Raw genomic sequence first — 21,678 nt, 5'->3', positions numbered from 1 at the left:
GATGTTGGTGACCTCATGTGAGTGACAGCATATCCATAAAAGGATAAGGGTCACAGATAATATAATATATAATCCAGAGCAATGAGCAACCTTAAAACCAGTATAAAAGAAGGGGTTTATTCAGCTTCTCAAAGATATACAGTGCCCCCGAGTCATTTTTCCAACGTAGGATATAAATTATGTTTATTTGATGAAGTCACTATGAGGCCATTTTGAAAGCAATTTACGTGGGTTAAAAAGCATATTTGAGCACATATCCAGCTAAATATTATCTGTCTAATAAGTTAGGAGGCTGGAATTTAGCCAGATAAGTTAGGGGCATTCCAGGAGTGTAATTGGGAGGAGTTGAGTTTGCTGTCTAAGTCTGGTTGGGTCAAAGAACTGTCTTAAACTTAGCCGGCTATAATTAGCTGGCTAACTTTAAGATAGCTGGATATATGCAGTAGTGCAGCTGCACTATTGAATATACCTCCAAAGTTAGCCAACTGCTATCCAGGCTGTATCTGAATATGGATTTCATGGTTTTAATCTCAATATGGGCAGTCTGAAAAATTCACCCTACATGTCTCGTGACTGAACATTTTTCTAATATCCAAATTTGGGATGAACCAATCCCAAAATCTTTGGGCAAAATACATGCTACTTCAAAATTGTTCAAGCAAAATAACTCGTAGGTTTTCTTTTGCACTTTTTATTTACAGTTCAATTTCGAATCAAGTGCATCTTGATAAGGAAAGGAAGCAAAGAAAGTACAATATCAGGAAAATATAAACAAAAGAAATAAATCCATACCCACACTTCTTGTTTACGTTTACAAATATTGAGAGAACCAAACTGAAAAGGAAAAAGGCAATCTATTGGAAACAAAATTATCCCCCAACACATTGAAACTGCAGATCTTAAACCTTCTAAATGTTTGTATTTTGAGTCCATTTTGCCCATAATTTAAATCTAGCCCTAGAATTTTACAATCCAATCATAAATATATTTCTTCTGAAGCCTATACAATTCTTTTTCAATCTGGAGTTTATGACAATGGCATACTAGGTTTGCCTATTGAAAGACCAATTTATCAGCTCAACCAAACAATAAAATTGGCAGACTTTTCTTAGACTTAGAAGATATGATGGTCAATGAATGGACACAATTTCCCCCTATATGTCTCTTAGCTGTAAATGTTTCTAATACCTGAATTTGACTGAACAACACCCAAATCTTAGGTCAAAATATGCAAGGTAAGTATCAAAAACATTTCTTTCCTTAAACATACAGTGTATCATATATATCTTATCGAACACCGTCACCTCTCCTCCTTTAAGTTGAGACTGACAAGTAACAGAAGCAAAATATCGTTGTAGCTAAGTTGAGGTACTAACTTTTTGTAGGTACTAAATACTTTTTGCTCTATTTAGATATATCTGTATTGATAATTGCTGTTTTATTGCCTTTTTGCCTTGTTTTTTGTCTTCTTATAGTAACAAGAAGTTTACTTCTGCATATAGGCTACATTAGAGAAGCTCTAATGTACAACAGGTACAAAGAAACAGGCCAATACAGTAAAGTTTGCGGGAGAGCGGGCGAGTGCCCGCTCTCCCGGCGCACGCACAGGCCAGTGTTCTGTGCGTGCGATTCAGTAAACCAAAATATTTAAATTAGGGCCGGCGTCCCTAGTGCCTCTTTTTGGACAGGAGCGGTGGCTGTCAGCGGGTTTGACAGCCGATGCTCAATTTTGCCAGCGTCGGTTTTCGAGCCTGCTGACAGCCACGGGTTCGGAAACCGGACGCTGGCAAAATTGAGCATCCGGTTTTCAACCCGCGAGCCATGGGCCGATTTCAAATTTTATTTTATTTTTTTTAACTTTTAACTTTCAGGACCTCCGACTTAATATCGCCATGATATTAAGTCGGAGGGTGCACAGAAAAGCAGTTTTTACTGCTTTTCTATGCACTTTCCCGGTGCCGGCAGAAATTTGCGCCTACCTTTAGATATGCGCTAATTTCTGAAAGTAAAATTTGCGGCTTGGCTGCACATTTTACTTACTGAATCGCGCGGGAATGACTAATAGGACCATCAACATGCATTTGCATATTGCAGGCGCTATTAGTCTCGGGGGGGTTGGACGCGTGTTTTTGACGCGCTATTACCCCTTACTGAATAAGGGGTAAAGCTAGCACATCCAAAACGCGCGTCCAAATGCAGGTTACAGTGCGCTCCACATTTCTTCTTACTGACACTTTTCAAGGGAACAGGGCTTACTATGAACAACATTTTCCACTGTTACCGATATGCCCATGCAAATGGATCATGACAGGTTATTTCCAGCTTCATATCTGTGCATTTACAATATGTGACATGAATAATAGAAAGGTTTCACATCCGTAGTGTTCTGGTTGACAACGGAGGTCCTTACTTCCCTGGCTTGCAAAGGCTGCAGTGAGCGGTTGTTTTCCAGCATGTAGTGAGCAGCCTCCTCTTCAGCAGTGCAATGCAGAGTACGGAATTTTGCTAACTGTAGACAGAATGAAGGCAGATTAGCTGAAACATAGGACATGGAGAATAATGCAATAATACTTACACTACTGACAATTATTTTTGCAGCGGTAAAAAATCATTTTGTTTTTGTTTTTGGTTGATTTCGATTCATTTAATGTTGATTTGTTTCTTTCGTTTAGATAAAAACAAATCAAACATTTAAAAAAAAAATGGAAATGGGTCCTCCCAAGATCTGCCGGCACCCAGTTACCTGGCAGGTGAGGATCCTCTGGCGAGGCCTAAGCCCAGGCCAAAGCCCTGGCCACGCGTAGCCTGAGGCAGTGGTAGGTCACCGCATCCACAGCCTAAGCTCTAGGCAAGTCCAAGGCTTGGAGGCCTGGTCCTGACACCTCAGTCTAGGCCTGATGCTGAGGCTTAAACCAGATGCCAGGGCCTCAGCCTCGGTTAAGGCCCAGGTCTAGGCCTGATGCCATGGCTCACCCAGAAGCTGGGTCCTGATGGTGGGGCCTTGGCCCAGAACCAGGTCCAATACCGGGACCTGACCCAGAGACCAGGTCCCCATGCCTGGGCCTCTGCCTAGACCAGGGCCCAGGCCTAGCCCCTATGCTGCAGCCTGAACCAGAGGCCAGGTCCCGATGCTGGGACCTCAGCCCAGACCCAAGCTCAATGCCAGGGCCCGACCAGGAGGCCAGGTCCTGATGCCTGGGTCTTGACCTAGACCATGGCCTGGGTCCAGTCATGATGCTGGGGTCAACCTAAAGGCTTGGTCCTGATGCCTGAGCCTTGGCCCAGGGTCAGGCCCAGGCCCTGAGCCCAGGCCTCAGAGCTTCTCTTAGTGCATTGTTTTTCTTCTTCTTTGTTTCTGAACTGATGCCATCCACTAGGGTTATGCCAAAATTAATTAATTTCAGTACATCCTCCCCAGTGGAGGGCATCATTTTAATGTACGGCAGCCTAATTGAACTGTCTTACATCAAAATGGAACCGTCCGCTGGGGAGGATGTTCCAGAGTTAATTAACTCCGGTGCAACCCTAATGGACAGCTTCAATTCAAGAACAAAGAAGAAGACATGTTCAGAGGAGCTGTGAGGCCTGAGCCTGACCCCGGGCTGAGACCCAGGTGTTGGGACACGGTCTCTGGACCGGGCTGCAGTATAGGGCCTGGGCACGTACCCTGGCCTAGGCTGAGGCTTAAGCATCGGGACCCAGACTCTGGGTCAGATGCTGGCATCAGAGTTGGCCCTGGGTCAAGGCCCAGGTGTCAGGACCCAGTCTGGCTGTGGCTACGGATACCCAATGGATCAGGTAAGTGGGGAAAAATTTTTCAGGAGGCCCTACCCTTGCTTGAGTCTTGGTAGAGGCCTTGGAATTTGCTTGAGCTAAGGCCAAGATCCCGGGATTACACTCAGGCCTAGGCTGCAGCCCCTGCTTTGGGCCTTGGCCTATACTCTAAGTGAGGCCCCAGCTTTGGGCCTAGGTGTAAACCCAACCAGAACATTTAACCTAATTAAGCAAATAAGATTCGTTGAGCTCAGGAGGGGCATCTCAATTTGTTTTGGGGTCCCCAAATGAAACGAGCATGTTGTGGTGAACAGAGGGAATTTCACCGATGCCACAACACTGGCAGCAATGACACAGGAGCTGCCGCACTGAGCACTGCTGCCTCTAGGCACACGTGCACGCACCTCTTCAGAATTTAAAGGACCCGCGGCGAGAAAGTCACCACAGCACCCCAAGATGATTTCACCGGAACCACACTATAAAAGGACAGCCAGGACCAGCTACAGGTGCCGCAGGAACGAGTCTACTTCTGCAAGTATCAAGTTGATCCTGGTTCCAGTCTTGCTCCTGTGGTTTTTTTCAGTGGTCCTGTTCCTGCTTCCAATCCAGTTCCTGAGCTCCTGATCCTGTTCCTCTCCTCCAGTTCCTTCCTCCTGGACTGACTCTTTAGTTTGGACCTTGGCTTGCCACGACCTCGTCTTCTTCTTGGATTGCTGCCTGACCTTGGATCTCGTCTTGACCTTGCTTGCTCTGCTGCCTGCCCTGACTGCGGCCCATTTGGACTTGTCCTCCTTGCCTGACCCTTCTTTGATATTTCATCTTCAGAGGCCTACACCTAAGACCAGCCAGCCCCGGCACCCAAGGGCACAACCTGCGGGGAACATGGGCTGGTATTGGTGAAGCTCCGGTTAGGCCTCTATACTAGCCAGCTCCGCCCACCAGTGGCGAGAAACTGCAGGGCTCCTCCCTGCAGGTAATGTCAATCTTGCCTCGTCCCAAGGGTCCACCAATGTAATAGAATAGACCCTTATTTGTGTGTTTTGCAAATTTGGTTAAAACAAATGCACATCCCTATAATCTACCGGTGCTTCTAAGGCTCTGTAAACTGCTGGTGCGCACTTATGTAGACTACTACTCTGTCTACATGCCACAAAGCACTCAGGTAGTACTCAAGACTCATGATACAGGAGATGATAGTAAAATTATTATATGAACTGAAACAGGCCAAAATAAGGCACTAGAAAGACAAATATTGAGGAGGGCAATTTTCAAAATGACCAGGATAGACCTGTTTAGGTCAGTTGGGACTGAAGGTAGAAGGAAACAATGAATGCACAATTGCATCTTCCAATGAACACGTATTATTTTTGGCTTTGCATTTATTTCATTTATTATAATCATTGTTCTTACCAGAATGCATGTATATATTCCTATAGAGTATGGTGTGTGTGCCTTATTTCTATCATGTACCATACTGCAGCACCCAAGATAAAAAAATGATTACATTTACCCCAATTGCTCCACCTGCAGAAATAGCAGATACAGAGTACACAGATACACACTTTGTCCAGTTGGTTTCCCTTTGAAAATTTTCTATGAGAAATATGGGTAAAAGTGCCCATTTACCTTGCACCTAAGGTGGGCTACTCGAAATTTCCTCCTTAATTTATATACTACTAAAAACATGTTCACCAATATTGCAAGAAGTTTTTAAAACTCTACAGAAAAAGGGAGTTCTACATGTGTTCCTGTAACAATGTGGCACTGTTGCTGGTGACTGCTCAGAACAACCCATGGCTTAGAAGAACTGGAGTATTTGCTCTACCACACTGCATTCAACTGCAATCCATTTTTGCAAGACAGATGAGAAAGCACAGTCTCATTTTAACCACATGTCTGTACCGCTCACACCTACTGCAGAAGAGCTGACCACTCTAACAAATCCACCTACCTGCTCTGAGCTAATGGTTATGTGCTCCTGGAGAACAATCCAGGTAACACACTCACGGAAAGGATAAACAGTCAGTGATCCCGGGTACGTCCAATAATTCCAAGACTGGGGAAGCAAGGCTGACAAATCAAAGCTTTTGAATAAGCATCTTTTGCCCTGCAACAGAATTAATTAGACACTGTGATTTAATGGTATGGATTATAACAATTTAATTATAGATTACACTGCATGGGATGAATTACACAGGATTAATTATATATCCCTGTCAACCTACACAACCACGGATATTGATTGTTGTTAAAATTCGCTGTCCCTCCCGACGCAAGCTTACGGCGAAACACGGGGTCCATATCGGGGGACCCTTTTAAAGACATATATGTCTACAGTGGAGTTGCTGCCTTGTGAAATATTTAACCTTTATTGATGAAATTTTACATGTGGACCAATAAAGGTTTTCAGCACGTATTTCTCCTGTAGTATGAACAAGTGTTTACCCATACAAAAAGTTCTGAAATGCACCCTCCCGGAAAATTAAGCGTCCCCCCTCCCCCCTTTAGCCTGCTTTTCATTCATACTTTATGTTTTTGTATGATTCTTACAAACACATACAGAAAATGTTAGTTACACAATAATTTAGATTTTAGAAAAAGCAAAACAGCCTGCTTTTCAACGGGAAGAAGGCCTGTGAGATCTCCCTGTCCGTGTGTGTGTCCTGCTAAATAACTTTTATGTTTAATGTCCCATCCATACTTGACTGTTGTCTCGGCCTCCCTGCTCCTTGATCCCTGGTGATCATCTTTTCCTTCTTCCCTCCTGCACCGTGGTGGCCCTCTATCCCTCCCTTTCTTTCTACCTCTGTCCAGCATGATTTCTGGGGGCCCTCTCCTTCTGCCTCCCTAATAGGCTGCCATCCATTCTCACTCCCCTTAGCCAGGTCAATCATGGATTCCTGTTGTTTTCTTTATTCTCCATTTCCTTCATTCCTGTCTCATTCCTTCTTCCCTCTCTTTCCCCTCATACTGTCAACCCCAGTCCCATTTCCTCCTTTCTTCTTTTGAGCCATCCTACTCACTTTTTTTTGTGCACCTCTCCTCTCCTCTCTTCTCTCTCTGTCAGGCCAGTGGCAGAGCACATGATAGTGGTGGGAAATATTTCTCACCACTGTGATAACCCAGCTGACCTCTGCTTTCCTCAAAGTGCATCAAAGGCTGCAAAGTTTCTGACAGCTACAACCGGGCCCTCTTCCTTACAAAGTGCAGCAGTGGGGTTTGATCCAAGGGCTGCAATCGGTCCCTCTCTTCTCCACCTCCACTACACATGCGGCAGTATAGTTTGAGGCTTCTATGGGTAGATCAGCCCCTCTCTGTCTCTCCTCTTGGTTTGCAGCAATGAGAGGTGACATTTTCAAGACCATAATAGACCCTGCTCTTACTCTCCTGGCCTGTGCTAGCAGCTTTACTAATCACAGGTAGCAGCAGTCCACTCATCTTCTCTTTAGATAAACTTTCTTGCATCCCTGCTGGAGAACCCCCGGGGATGCTCTGAAGGATCCCTGGGGGTCCATGGATCCTAGGTTGGGAACCACAGTCTTAGAGGAAAGGTGGGAAAGAGGAGATAAGATAGAGACATTTAAATACCTCCAAGGTATCAATGCATAGAAAGCAGGCCTCTTTCTCAGAAAAGAGTTTCTGGAATGAGGAGTCATTGAATAAGGGTGAAAGGGGGTAGACTCAAGAGTAATCTAAGAAAATATTTCTTTACAGAGAGGGTGACGGATACATGGAAGAGCCTTCCAGTGGAGGTGGTGGAGACAAGAACAATATCTGAATTCAAAAAAGCATGGAAGAAGGATAGGGGATCTCTGAAGGAGTGGTAGGGATTCTAGAGATGGGCAGACGAGACAAGCCATATGTTTTTTTCTGCCATCGCGCTTATCTGTTTCAGATTTTTTTTCCCTCTATTCTCCTCATTAACTTGTATATTTATTTATTTATTTATTTATTTATTTGAAGCTTTTATATACCGAGGTTTAGCGCATGCCTTCACCCCGGTTTACATTGAAACGAAACAATGATACATAGAACAAGTAGTGAAACAAAAGTATATGCATATAACAGGTCATGGAGCAGGTTGTAACAGGAAATAACTAAAATAGTTTAAGCCAAATAACGAAAATGAATATAGAAACGAAAAACGAGGAAGGTATATACAAACTCATGCTCCAAATACAAGAAAATATGAGTGGGAAATGAAGGAAAGAAGGGGGGGGAATGGGTGGGAGGTAGGGGTCGGGGGGATAGAGGGGGAGGCAGTGGGAGGAGGAAGGGGTAAATATCTGCGGAAAAGAGAAGAGGGGAGAAGGAGGTGGAGGCTTAAGGCATCACAATTGTAATTTGCTTAAATCATCATTGAAAATCTGGCTGAAGATCCAGGTTTTCAGCTCTTTTTTGAATGATTTATTATCGATGGTATTGGTAAGGTAGCATGGTAGGGCATTCCAGAGTTTTGGCCCAGCTATGGAGAGAGCTCTATTTCTGGTGTTCGTAAGCTTTGCCATGGGTTATGTGGGTATTTCGAGAAGTCGTTTGTCAGAAGTTCTGGTGTTCCGTTGAGGTTTGTGGGGGTGGAACATTTTACTGACTGCGGAGTTATCTGTATTGTGTACTGCGTTGTGGATGATCGTCAGGGTTTTGTATTCTATTCTCTGAATGATTGGTAGCCAGTGTAGACTTTTTAATACTGGGGTGATGTGATCCGATTTTTTATTTCCGGTCAGTACTCTAGCAGCGGTATTTTGCAGTAACTGTAGTGGTTTTATGGTGGATTTGGGGAGACCTAGTAACATTGAGTTGCAATAGTCTAGGCTGCTGAAGATCAGGGATTGTAGTACTGTTCGGAATTCCTGATGGTGGCGGAGCGGTTTTAGGTGTTTTAGTACATGAAGTTTATAGAAACCTTCCTTGGTTTTGGTTGCTATGTTTGTTTTTAGGTTAAGATCTTTGTCGATCCATACGCCGAGGTCCTTTGTTAAGCTTTTTAGAGGTATGGAGATGTTGTTGATTAGAAGAGAGTTGAGGGAGATGGTTTGGTCTGAGACGTTTCTTCCAATGAGGATACATTCAGTTTTATTCATGTTTAGGCATAATTTTAACTTGTTGAGCATGTTACTAATTGTGGTTAGGTGTTTGGCAGCAGTGCGGAGAGCGTCTTCTATTGAGTTGGTGATAGGGATGATGAACTGAATGTCGTCGGCGTACATCCAGCATCCTGACTGACAGTGGCCAATCCGGGTCACAAGTAAGTTGAATAAATATAAGGGATCTTTTGGTTTACCAGAGGTGGCTGGGACCGAGAAGGCTTTGTTTTGTCATGGGGAGAAGGTATGGAGAACTGGAGTCCCACAGTGTTGCTGTCAGAGTATTCGTAGGAGCCCCAAAGGGCCTATTCATGATTTTGGGTGGCGGAAGGGAAGGATCTCCTGTGCTAATCAGCCCTTTGGCCCAGTTAGCGCTGCAGATTTACGCATGCAGAGCTTGAGCAAACTAAAAGGCTTATCTTCCTTTAGCATGGGTCTTTTATATTGTGTTGAAACTATGCACCTCATTAGCCTTGTGATTCAGCAGTTAATACCAATTTCAGCATGCAATAGTAGGGCCGGATTTTAAAAGCCCTGCTTGCGTAAATCCAGAGGATTTATGCTCGTAAGGGAGGTAATGCGCACCAGGTCTATTTTAAAAAGGCCCAGCGATGTGCGTAAAGCCCCGGGACGCGTGTAAGTCCCGGAGCTTTACTAAAGTGGTGGTCTGGGGGCGGGGTGGGGGCGGGGCCAGAGGCCTCCGACATAGCGGCCATTGCCGCTGTGTCGAAGGATCGCGTGCCGGCAGGCTGCCAGCACACACAACGTGTGCCTGCCCAGAGGCAGGCGCAAAAGGTAAGATAATAATTTTGGGGGAGGGTTAGAGTAGGGCTGGGGGGGGGGGGGGAAAAGTTAGGGGAAGGGGTGGAAAGGTTAGGTTAGGGGTAAGGGAATGGGGGAAAGCACGGCGGCTCGGCACGCGCATGGTGCACAATTGCGCCGCGTGCGCTCCTTTTAAAATCTACCCCTTAATGGTTTGGCTCGCTAGTGAACTGTCTGCCTTTCAAATATGATTAAAAAAAACAACTATTCCCTTTTCTAGAAAGGAGGGTTCCAATCATTACTAAAAGATTATCATGGTCACTGTAAATGCAAAAACATAGTAGACTACCTTCAATTTGACTTCATCCAACTTTTCAATCAGTTTCTGTAGTCCTGGGTTGGCTTTACCTATCTGTAATTGCAAAATGAATATAGAAAGGAACAAAAGTGAAAACATAATCAGTGCCTTTCTCAAAGCTTACAGTTTTCTTTACTTTTCTGAGTGTGATAAAGAATTAATTGAAAAAGCAATCAAGGGGAGCGGAGCAGCAAGTCTGAATAGCCCACACTGTTTACAATATACGTGGGCACCTTTAGCCCACATGTCTTGCAGCCAGTTTTCAAAGGGCAATCCCTCGCAGTGTTTCCCTTTGCAAATTAACAGTCACAAAGTAAGCACCCATGTACTTTGCACCTGCTATTTGTGATGGTGACCGAGCCAGGCAAAAGGCAAGTGAATTTTTGAAAATTGAATATATGCATTCTATTTTCCCTACACGCAGCCGTGGGTGCGCCTCTTTGTAATCCAGCAAAAAAGTGTGCTTGCTGAGAAAGTCTGTATGTGCCCCGGGCTGAGGCAGAGGAGAAAACTTCTTCAGACAGGCCAATTTTCCCAGGTAAATGGCTTGGAAAATTCTCCTTTCCAGGTCTTAAGGCAAGTAAATCTTTTCCTAATAAGCTCTTGCATGATCACAAACATGAATATTACAGGTTTCCTTAAAGCTGAAAGCTATTACAAGTGAATATAATTGCTCTTGCTTGCAACTCAAGTGATACAGTTTTGTGAATGCCAATTTATTTTATAATGAAGGTAATCATGTTTGCTGCTTAGACTTGCAAATAGTGAGAAGTATATATGTTGAAAACAGTATCAGGTGAATTTTCAAAAGGCTGCATGCATAAAAATCAGCACATATGTGTATAAATAGCATATATTTGCATATAGACTGTTTTATAAATGTCAAAATACTGTAGGGTCCAGGAGTAAATATGCACATGTAAAAAAAGAGGTGAGCCGGGGCATTCTGGGGTGAAGCCTTTATAAGCAATTTATGCATGTAGGTTTGGCAGCTTACTCGCATATATTTACACCTACTCGATATCTGGAGTAAGTGAGAGTAAACATCTTAAAAATGAAATACTGACTGGGTGTGGAGTCTGGGAGAAATGGTGGGATTTGAGACTGAAAAACCAGTAGGGTCTCGATGACCTGCAGATGGACCGAGCAAACTGGTAGACTAATTGGAAAAACTGGTAATTTCATCATAGCACTCATGTTAGAAAATCTCCTGACTTACACACGTAAAACTTGACTTACAAAAGTAAATGTGTGTAAATTACAGAGGTAAAATCTCCACCCATATGTTTTGAAAATTAGATGTAAAAATATGCGAGTGTATCACTTGTCCTTATCAGGATAAATTCCGATTTATCCAACTAAGTAGGGGCTTTGCTGCTACTTAGCCAGATAAATCTTGAAAGTGGCACTTATCCGGCTAAGTTTCAATTTGTTTGGCTAAGTTGAGGCACTTACCCAGACAAGTTCCAGATAAGTGGCTCTATTTGAAACTTATCTGTCTATCTTACTTCTCCGGACAAGTAGCACTTTTCAGACTATTTGACTTAGCTGGATAAGTAGCAGTTTTAAGATTTATCCAACTAAGTAGCAGCTTTGTTCCGATTTGGATAAATCAGAACTTATCTGACAAGTGCCACTACTTAGCCGGAAAAATCCAATCTTATCTAGATAAGTGCAATATGTATTTGTGCAGTTTTTTTTAAAAATGCACACGCATGTTGCACGGTACATTTACACATATTTTATAACCTTCATATATCATGTGTCAGTAACTTTAAAAGAAGTTCAAAGGAGCCCATACATGCACATATAAGCGCACAAGCAGACAGATACAGGAATTTTAAATCATGCGTGCACTTGCACACATATGAATTAAAAATACACTTACCCAGAATATGTGTGCTCCTAATTTTAAGCCATTACTCGAGCAAACGTACTTTGCATATCTTCCTTAGGATTTTGCCAGCTTTAACTTGCGCAGGTAAGCAGATTTTAAAACATGCTCGCACCAAGGACATTCCCAGTTTTATCAAGTAGCTCATCAGCTTTTCCAGTTCTTCAGCCTGCACTCCCCCCAGTTGACCCGGACCCCACACTCTCTCATGTAACGCCTAAAAAGTGATTTCTGCAGACTTTCACCTCATCAGGAGCAGCAGTAAATATATATGCTAGATGATGGAGGAAAGCTGACAGTCGCCCAGAAGCACATGGTTCCAAATGATGTATCTTTGAAGGATACCAAGAGAACAGGGAAAATAGGGTATCCCAGTAGAGAGATTGCAATAAATGCCAAAGGGGATCAGATGCCTTTAAGTAAAGTGCAGAAAGATTCCAAATTACCTGTGTCAATTGATAAGTAAGTTGTTAATACAAACAAGAAACTAGAAGTCTGAAAAAATAAGATGAAAGACTTAACCTATATAGAACTGGATGAAGAGGTAGATAAAACTGGCATCTCAGAGACCTGGTGGAAGGAAGATAACCAAATGGAACACTGTTATACCAGGGTACAAATTATATTGAAATGATAGGATGGATCATATTTGTGGAGAAGTGGCACTATATGTTAAAGAGAGCATTGAGTCAAACAGGATAAAAGTTCTGCAGAAAGCAAAAGGCAATGTTGAATCTCTATGGTTAGAAATTCCAGGTGAAAAAGGGACTAAAATAGAAATGGGGGTGTATTACAGACCACCTGGCCAGAATGAACTAACAGACAATGAAATGCTAAAAAAAATTAGGGAAGCTAACAAAATCAGCAGCACATTAATAATGGGTGATTTCAATGACCCCAATATTGACTGGGTGAATGTCACATCCGGACATTCTACAGAAGTAAAGTTCCTAGATGAAATAAATGACTGCTTCATGGAGCAACTGGTACAAGAACCATCAAGAGAGGAAACTATTATAGACCTAGTCCTTAGTGGAACACAGGATTTGGTGCAAGAGGTAACAGTGTTGGAGCCACTTGGCAATAGTGATCACAACATTATCAAATTTGACTTAATAACTGGAGGGAGTGCAAAAAAGAAATCTACTACGACCGCATTTAACTTTCAAAAAGGTGACTATGATAAAATGAGGAAAATAGGAAAAAACTGAAAGGAGCAACTGCAAAGGTTAAGAGTTTAACTTAGGCATGGATGTTGTTTAAAAATACCATCTTCAAAGCCCAGAACAGACGTATTCCATGCATTAGAAAAGGTGGAAAGAAGGCTATATGACTACCACCATGGTTGAAAGGTGAGGTGAGAGAGGCTATAATATCTAAAAGAACATCTTTCAAGAAATGGAAAAGAAAACAGGAAACAGCATAAGCACTGGCAAGTCAGATGCAAAGCATTAATAAGGAAGGCAAAGAGAGAATTTGAAAAGAAGCTTGCCATGAAAGCAAAATTTCATAATAAAACGTTTTCAGGAACATTTGAGGTAAAAAGCCTGCGAGGGAGTCAGTTGGACCATTAGATGATCAAGAGGTAAAAGGAGTACTTAAGGATGACAAAGCCATAGCAAAGAGACTAAATAAATTCTTTGTTTCAGTATTCACTGAGGAAGATGTAAGAAATAACCCATGCCAGAAATGATATCGAAAGGTGATGATTCAGAAGAACTGAAACAAATCTCAGTAAACTGGAAGACAAAAATTGACAAACTAAAGAGTAGCAAATCACCTGGATCAGATGGCATACATCTCAGAGTGCTGAAAGAACTGAGAAATGAAATTGTGGACCTGCTATTGAAAATTTGTAAACTATCAATAACATCATCTATGGTCCTTGAAGACTGGAAGATTGCCAATGTAACAGCAATTTTTAAAAAGGGATCAAGTGGTGATTCAGGAAATTATAGACCAGTGAGTCTGATGTCTGTGCCAGGCAAAATGGTAGAAACTATCATAAAGAACAAAATTGCTGAACATATATATATAAGCATAGTTTAATGGGACAAAGCCAACATGGATTTAGCCAAGAGAAGTCTTGCCTCACAAATTTACTACATTTTTTTCAACGTGTAAAAAAAATATGTGGATAAAGGTTAGCCAACTGATATAGTATATCTGGATTTTCAGAAAGTATTTGACAAAGTCCCTCATAAGAGACTTTTTAGGAAATTAGAAAGTCATGGGATATGTGGCAGTGTTCTTTTGTGGATTGCCAACTGGTTAAAAGATAGAAAACAGAGAGCAAGGCTAAATGGCAAATCTTCCCAATGGAATACCTCAGTGATCTGTTTGGGGACCAATGCTTTTTAATAGGGATGTGATTCGGCTGAACCTTTTGGTTCAGCCTTCATTATCAGCCCACCACGGGAAATTTAGCTTTCCCGTAGTTCGAGCCTATTTATTTTCAGCTGCCCCGAAACGAAAATCCCAACTCCACTCCAACCCTTCAAATCTAATTAATTACAACCCCCCCAAAACTTGCCAAAAGTCCCTGGTGGTCCAGCAGTACCGGGAGTGATCTCCTGCTCTCGGGCCATCAGCTGCCAGTAATCAAAATGGTGCTGATGGCCCTTTGCCTTTGTCACATGGCCCTTTGCCTTTGTCACATGTTAGGAGCAATGGATGGTCTGCGCCATTTTTTAAGATGGCGCTGACCATCCATTGCTCCTACCATGGGTCAGAGGCCAGCCAATGGCACCGATAGCCCCTGTCACATGGTAAGGGCAAAGGGCCATCGGCACCATTTTGATTACTGGCAGCCGATGGCCCGAGAGTAGGAGATCACTCCCGGCCAGCCGGCCGGCTGAACCGAAAGGCTGGCCATCCATTGCTCCTACCATGTGACAGAGGCTGGTCAATGGCACCGATAGCCCCTGTCACATGGTAAGGGCAAAGAGCCACCAGCACCATTTTGATTAGTGGCAGCCGATGGCCCGAGCGGGGAAGATCGCTCCCGGGACCCTGCTGGACCACCAGGGACTTTCGGCAAGTCTTGGGAGGGGGTCAGTCAAGTCTTGGGGGGGTCGGGAGGGTGGGGATTGCAAGTAATTAAATTTGAAGGGTTGGGATGGGTTTGGGTTTGTTTTGGTTTTTTAATGTCCCCTTTCTCCCCCCCCCAAACCACACAAAATTTCGAGGGTTTTGCTATCTTTTCATCGGCCCCCCGAAACGCAATGAAATAGGAAATATCATCTCTATTTCCTATTTTGTTGCAAACGAATGCATTTCCCTACTTTTTAATGTATTTATAAATGATCTGAAAATGAGAACAACAAGAGAGGTGATCAAATTTGCCAATGAAACAAAATTATTCAAAGTTGTCAAATCACAAGAGGATTGTGAGAAATTACAAAAGGTCATTGCAAAACTGGGAGACTGGGCATGCACACGGCAAATGAAATTTAATGTAGACAAGTGCAAAGTGATGCACTTGAGGAAGAGAAACTTATGGCTACAAAATGCAAGGTTCTCAGGAAAAGGATCTAGGTGTCATCATTCTCAGGAAAAGGATCTAGGTGTCATCATTGAAAATACATTGAAATCTTCTGCTCAGTGTGCAGCAACAGCCAAGAAAGCAAATAGAATGCTAGGGATTATTAGGAAAGAAATAAAGAATAAAACAAAGAATATCATAATGCCTCTGTATCACTCCATAGTGCGACCTCATCTTGAGTATTGTGTTCACCCCTATGAGGAAAGGCTAAAGAGGGTTATGACTCTTCAGTATGGAGATGGCTGAGGGGAGATATGAAAGAAGTCTATAAAATAATGAGAGGAATAGAACGAGTAAACGTTAATCAGTTGTTTACTCTTTCGAAAATTACAAAGACCAGGGGACACACAATGAAGTTGCTGGGTAATACATTTAAAACTAATAAGAGAAAATATTTGTTTATTCAGCGCATAATTAAGCTCTGAAATTCGTTGCCAGAGGATGTGGTGAAAGATATTAGTATAGCTGCATTTAAAAAAGTTTTGGACAAGTTGCTAGAGGAAAAGTCCATTAACCATTATTAAGGTGGAGTTGTAGAAATCCACTGCTTATTCTTGGGATAAGCAGATTGGAATCTATCTACCCCTGGGATACTGCCAGGTACTTGTGACCTGGCTGGGCCACTTTTGGAAACAGGAAACAGGGCTTGAGGGACCCTTGGTCTGACCCACAATGGCAAGCCTTATGTTCTTATGTATCCAGCTAACAAGCTACTGTACGCTGCAGCCTCTGGCTTTAAAATACAAATTTAAGCGCGTACGTTTTGGCCCTACCCTGGAACACTCATACCCCACCCATTTTTTTTTTGTTCAAACATGTGCATATACACGTGTAATTAGCGGCTTTTAAATCCACATGGCTCATACACAGCCCACATACTCACATATATGGGCCTTTTAGTGTGAGCAATAGAGATGTGAATTGTGTGCCCGATCGTCTTAACGATCAGGTTCGGATGGTGGGAGGGAAAAATCGGATCGTTAGAGATTGTGAATTGGAATCGTTCCGATTCCAATTCACATTGTTAAATTTTTAGTGAGGCCTGAGCAGATAAACAAAACCCCACCGACCGCCCCCCCCCCCAAAAAAAAAATGTTAAATTACCTGGTGGTCTAGTGAGGGGGGGGTCCCCGGCGCGATCTCCCGCTCTCGGGCCATCGGCGCCATTTTGGCTACCACTGATAAAAAGGCGCTGATGGCCCGAAAAAAAAAACCTACCCCGACCCTTTTCAAATTACCCCTTTGCTTCTCCCACCCTCCCGACCCCCCCAAAAACCTTTTAGATGTACCTGGTGGTCTAGCGGGGGGTCCAGGAGCCATCCCTTCAATCGTGCCGGTGCCGGTGCTGGAGGTTTCAAAATGGCGCCGATCGCCTTTGCCCTTACCTTGTCACAGGGAGCGACCGTCGCTCCCTGTGACAAGGTAAGGGCAAAGGCGATCGGCGCCATTTTGAAACCCCCCCCCCAACTGGACCACCAGGTAATTTAACATTTTTGAGGGGTTCGGGAGGGTGGGGGAGTGTAAGGAATTTGTTTTAAAAGGTCGGGGTGGGTTTAGAGGTTGTGTTGGTGTGCCGGTTTTCCCACCCTCCCCCAAATAATTCCCGTGCCCTATTTAACAATACAATATAAATGCTCCTGACGATAAATCGTGGGCATTTGTATTGTATCGTGTACTCTAATGGTTTAGAACGATTTTAAAATTATCGGACGATAATTTTAATCGTTCAAAAACGATTCACATCCCTAGTGAGCAACACTTTTAAAATGTGCCCTATATGCACAGGTTACAAAATACATGTGTAGAGTTTTGCACACCTGTAGACACTTGCATATGTGTGCACATGCAGCTGTTTGAAAGTTATCCCCCGAAGCTCTAATTAAAAGACTTTTATTTCTATATGTGCCATGAGCAACTTAAAACTTATTTTATCCTTTTAAATTTCTGTCTTTGCCACAGAGATTGACCATACCCTGTGCATAGCACTACCATCTGGCTCTTGAGAATTATTCAATCTAATGTTATGTATGGCACTGCATAGTGATTTAGTTAATTAATATTAGTAGTGCTTTAGTTTGTATGAGCGAATATTTAAAGGTCTGCGTCCAATCTGGGTGTGCAATATAAAGGAACTCTTTATAGGTTGTGATATTTTTTATTAGACCAATTGGTTGAGAGAACTTTCGGGAATTGCTAATAAAAAACAAAAATTGTAATTACAAAGTTCAACTATGGTTTTGATTCTTCAACTTGAGATAAGTTGAAAAGCAAGACTTGTAAAGACATATGCAAATAAACTATCATCACCACAGCACACTAAAAAACTATAGAATTGTATAGATCATTTGCCTGCAAATTCAGCAAAATGGGGCATACTTAATGGAGTGGAATAAATGCTTCAACAAGCTGTATGTAGGAGGACCCAAACTAGCATTCCAAACCAGGATGAAACACCAACAATATAATGTATCTGACCCAAACACTAATACCCTCTCTCTCAGCCAAGATACTCATTCGCCAGCTTACCTGTATTAGACTTAAAAATAATTTTAAAAAACCCAAAGGAAAGAGACTTTGGAACAGAAATATATTCATGTATCATATTCTAAGAATAAGGAACTGAACCAAGACATTGGATTCAGGACTCCTTATAGATTCTTTACCACCTTTCAGCTGTCTTTTCCAGTGAGGTGATATTAAATGATGCTAATCCAATCTCTATTCAGCACCTCCATAATGGGAATTCCTACCCCACAACATTCTCTAGATATATGAGTTTCATTACTTCAGGCTTGAAATCATACCTGATCTACATGATCTTGAGTGCCCATGTAGTAAAACATCTGCTTTGTTGACCAATAAAACAACGAACAAAGATTCATTCCAGTTTTCTCCAGAACCAATAAAATTCCTAGAACTCTGCACCATATTCCTCCAAGACAATCAGCAAAAGAAAATGTCCATATAGGATGGTTGCCAATCAAAATGGTCTAAAATTCTATAGACATTTTTACTATGTTTCAATATTTTTGCATATTCTGAAAATGGGTAGGGATATTTTCAGTCCCCAATAACTCATCTTTCTCCACATAGCTTGCAGACCCATGGGCCTGCACACTGAATTTCAAATGAAACCCCCCCTCCCCCCCTTCCCCTGAAGTTTCCCTTTGAAAATCCATGGCTTGGCTAAAGCTGAGGGAACAATAGTATCAAGGTAAGAACATAAGAACATATCCACCTGGGAGGTTTGCATAGGAAGTTAAGAATAAAGTCTATACAACCTCCATAGCTTTTTTTTTTAAAGATACTATTATCTAGATATGTGCAAAGCCCGAACCTTTTGGTTTGGGCTTCGTTGTTGGCCCGCTGCGGGAAATTTCGTATTTCCCGCGGTTCGGGCCTTTGTAATTCGGGGGACCTGAATTTCGGGTTAGTGCGCACTAATGGGAGTTAGTGCGTGCTAACACTCCATTAGTGCGCACTAACTCCTGTTAGTGCGTGCTAACTCCTGTTAGCGCGCACTAACCTGAAAACCGAATTTTCCCAAAATTTCGAGAAAATTTGGTTCAGTTTTCGGGTTCCCCAAACCAGGATGAATTAGACAATTTCGCTGAAATTGCCTAATTCATCCTAAACAATTGCACATCTCTTCTATTATCTTCCATATGTGTGGGATTTGTTTTGTGATGGAAAGGTCCCAGTATAGAAAAGGCAGGGAAGGAATAAACCATTGTAGCCTACCCCTACAAATATGGAGGGAAATTACTTATTTCTAAAGTGTAATCTATTAAAAATTTGGCTGCACAATTTATTTTCCTTCAACGTCGCTATAACCATGTAACCCCTCTTCTCAAGTCACTACACTGGCTTCCCATCTATCTCTGCATACAGTTAAAGCTTTTCTTATTCACAATGCAATCACGCTGCACTCTTCTTTACAGATCTTCCCTTCTCTCTCCTTCCCTTTATTCTTCCTCATGAATCATGTTCATCGAGCAAGTTGCTCTTATCTCTGCCCTTCTTCTCCACCACCAACTCCCTACTCCATGGTTTACACCTTGCTGTGCCGTATGCCTGGAATAGACTTCCTCAGTTGGTGTGTTATGCTCGCTCTCTGGGCTTATTCAAGTCCAGTCTACATAGAAACATAGAAATGATGGCAGAAAAGGACCATATGGTCCATCCAGTCTGCCCAGGAAGCTTATGGTAGTATCTGCCCGCTATACAAGTCACCCCCATATCAGTTTCCCAGGGCCTTGTTGGTTTCTGTTTAGGTCTAATTACCCATTAACTCTTGCCTCATCTCTTGAGGCTACTTTTAAATCTTAACAATTTCTCTATAATAAATATATTTCCTGTAGACTCTTGTTTGCCATGTATGTTTGTCTTGACTAGGTTATTATTATTAATTATATTTAATTATTAGCTCCATGGAGCAGGAACTGTTTCTTATGTGTATCTGAATAGCACTGTGTATTAGGGATGGGAATCGGTACCGGACTCGTTTCCGGTATCGTGTTCGGGTAAAAACCACAGGAAATCTTCGTTCCTGCGGTTTTTACACATTTAAATCGGCTGTCGTGCCAAAAAAAAAAAAAAAACCACCCTGACCGTTTAAATTTAATTCTTTCTAATCCTCCACCCTCCTGACCCCCCCCCAAAAAAAAAACTTTTTTAAAGTACCTGGTGGTCCAGCGGGGGTCCCGGGAGCAATCTCCTGCTCTCGGGCCATCAGCTGCCAGTAAACAAAATGGTGCCGACGGCCCTTCGCCCTTAGCATGTGACAGGGTATCCGTGCCATTGGCCAGCCTCTGTGACATGGTAGGAGTAATGGACGGCCGGTGCCATCTTTAAAAATGGCACGGGCCATCCAGTGCTCCTACCATGTGACAGGGACTGGCTAATGGCACGGATACCCTGTCACATGCTAAGGGCAAAAGGCCATCAGCGCCATTTTGATTAGTGGCAGCCGACGGCCCGAGAGCGGGAGATCACTCCTGGGACCCCCACTGGACCACCAGGTACTTTAAAAAAAGTTTGGGGGGGGGTCAGGAGGGTGGGGGATTAGAAAGAATTAAATTTAAAGGGTCGGGGTGGGTTTGGAGGTTATTTTTAAGTGCCATTTCTTCCATCCCCACCCCCCACCCCCAAACGATAAGAGAACCCCACGAAAAATTTCGTGGAGTTTTTCTATCGGGTTCGGGGTCCCCCCAAATTCTGACGAGTTTGAAAATATCTTCCAATATTTTCAATCGTCAGAAAAACGATTCACATCCCTACTGTGTATGTCTACCAGCACTTTAGAAATAATAACTAGCAGTAATTTTTAAGTCCAGAAGAGTAAAAGATTATAAAATAAAGCAATACACCTACATCTCACATTGCCAAGTTTCAGACTTGCTATGTTAAAAGGCATCATTAATATCAAGGTTAATGGGGTGTGCTTTGGCATTGTCCTGGGGCTTCTGCAACTATAACAAGTATTAGTACTCACCTAAAGAAAATGAAAAATGATTCTTCTCTGTGGCATTACTAACCTTCAGGAAAACTGCCAATACAGCCAACCCATCAGGATTCTGTTGTGCCTGGGTAAAGTCAGCATACACATCTGAATTCCAATGCACTATATGAAGCTGTGAAAAAAGCAGTCCATAATGTACAGTATTCACTGCTTATTTTGAGATTAATTTTTATCTGCAACATTTTACATCACTGAAAATTTTGACTAAAATAATTTGTTTTTGAAGAGAATGAGACATTTTTTAGCCAATGCATGAGGAGAAAAAGAGTTTGAAGATAACTGTTCAACATTTGTTATAACCCTGTGCTTTGTTCTTCTGCTATACCTTCTTACCAGCTTCTCTCTTACAGCCCTTCCTCTCCCCATTTTTGTATGTCTCTCGTAGCTCTCACTCTCTTACTGACAGTGTCTCTCTCTCAAGTGGGGAAGGGGGGGAGGGGTTCCAAACAGTCTCTCTCTCTTTCCCTCACTGACCTCCTTTCTTCCTGCTGCCCTATTATCTGGGACTAAAGGATTCTCTTTAAGGAGGCACTGAGAAAGGGTGGTTTACAGGATCTGGACATATACGTGAGCTGACCTGGGAAGCTCCTGCCACCCTATCATATCCCAGTTGCAGAAACAGAGGTGGACTTCCACAAGGCAGCATGAGCCGCTGATGCAGGGCAAGTCCAGAATAATGCTGGTGCCTTTTTAACGTACTTTCTAACTATGAGCTGCCAGCATGGGATATCCAAACAA

At 42.7% G+C, this 21,678-nt stretch overlaps 1 protein-coding gene across 1 annotated transcript in view; it reads right to left on the bottom strand.

The window, feature by feature from the left end:
• Positions 1-2,130: 2,130 nt before the first annotated feature.
• Positions 2,131-21,678, bottom strand: part of LOC115085494 (carbonic anhydrase 13-like) — a 42,560-nt gene continuing 23,012 nt past the window's right edge. Inside the window, exons 4-7 of the mRNA XM_029591588.1 lie at positions 20,957-21,052; positions 9,973-10,035; positions 5,726-5,881; positions 2,131-2,509 (exon numbers count right to left, since the gene is read on the bottom strand). Coding sequence (XP_029447448.1) covers positions 2,339-2,509; positions 5,726-5,881; positions 9,973-10,035; positions 20,957-21,052 — 486 coding nt within the window. The 3' untranslated portion in view covers positions 2,131-2,338. The remainder of the gene's footprint in view (positions 2,510-5,725; positions 5,882-9,972; positions 10,036-20,956; positions 21,053-21,678) is intronic.

Source organism: Rhinatrema bivittatum, chromosome 2 (genome assembly GCF_901001135.1).
Source record: "Rhinatrema bivittatum chromosome 2, aRhiBiv1.1, whole genome shotgun sequence".
Classification (NCBI taxonomy): domain Eukaryota; kingdom Metazoa; phylum Chordata; class Amphibia; order Gymnophiona; family Rhinatrematidae; genus Rhinatrema; species Rhinatrema bivittatum.
Note: the sequence above shows the minus strand (reverse complement) of the source record. Positions and strands in the feature narration are given on the sequence as shown.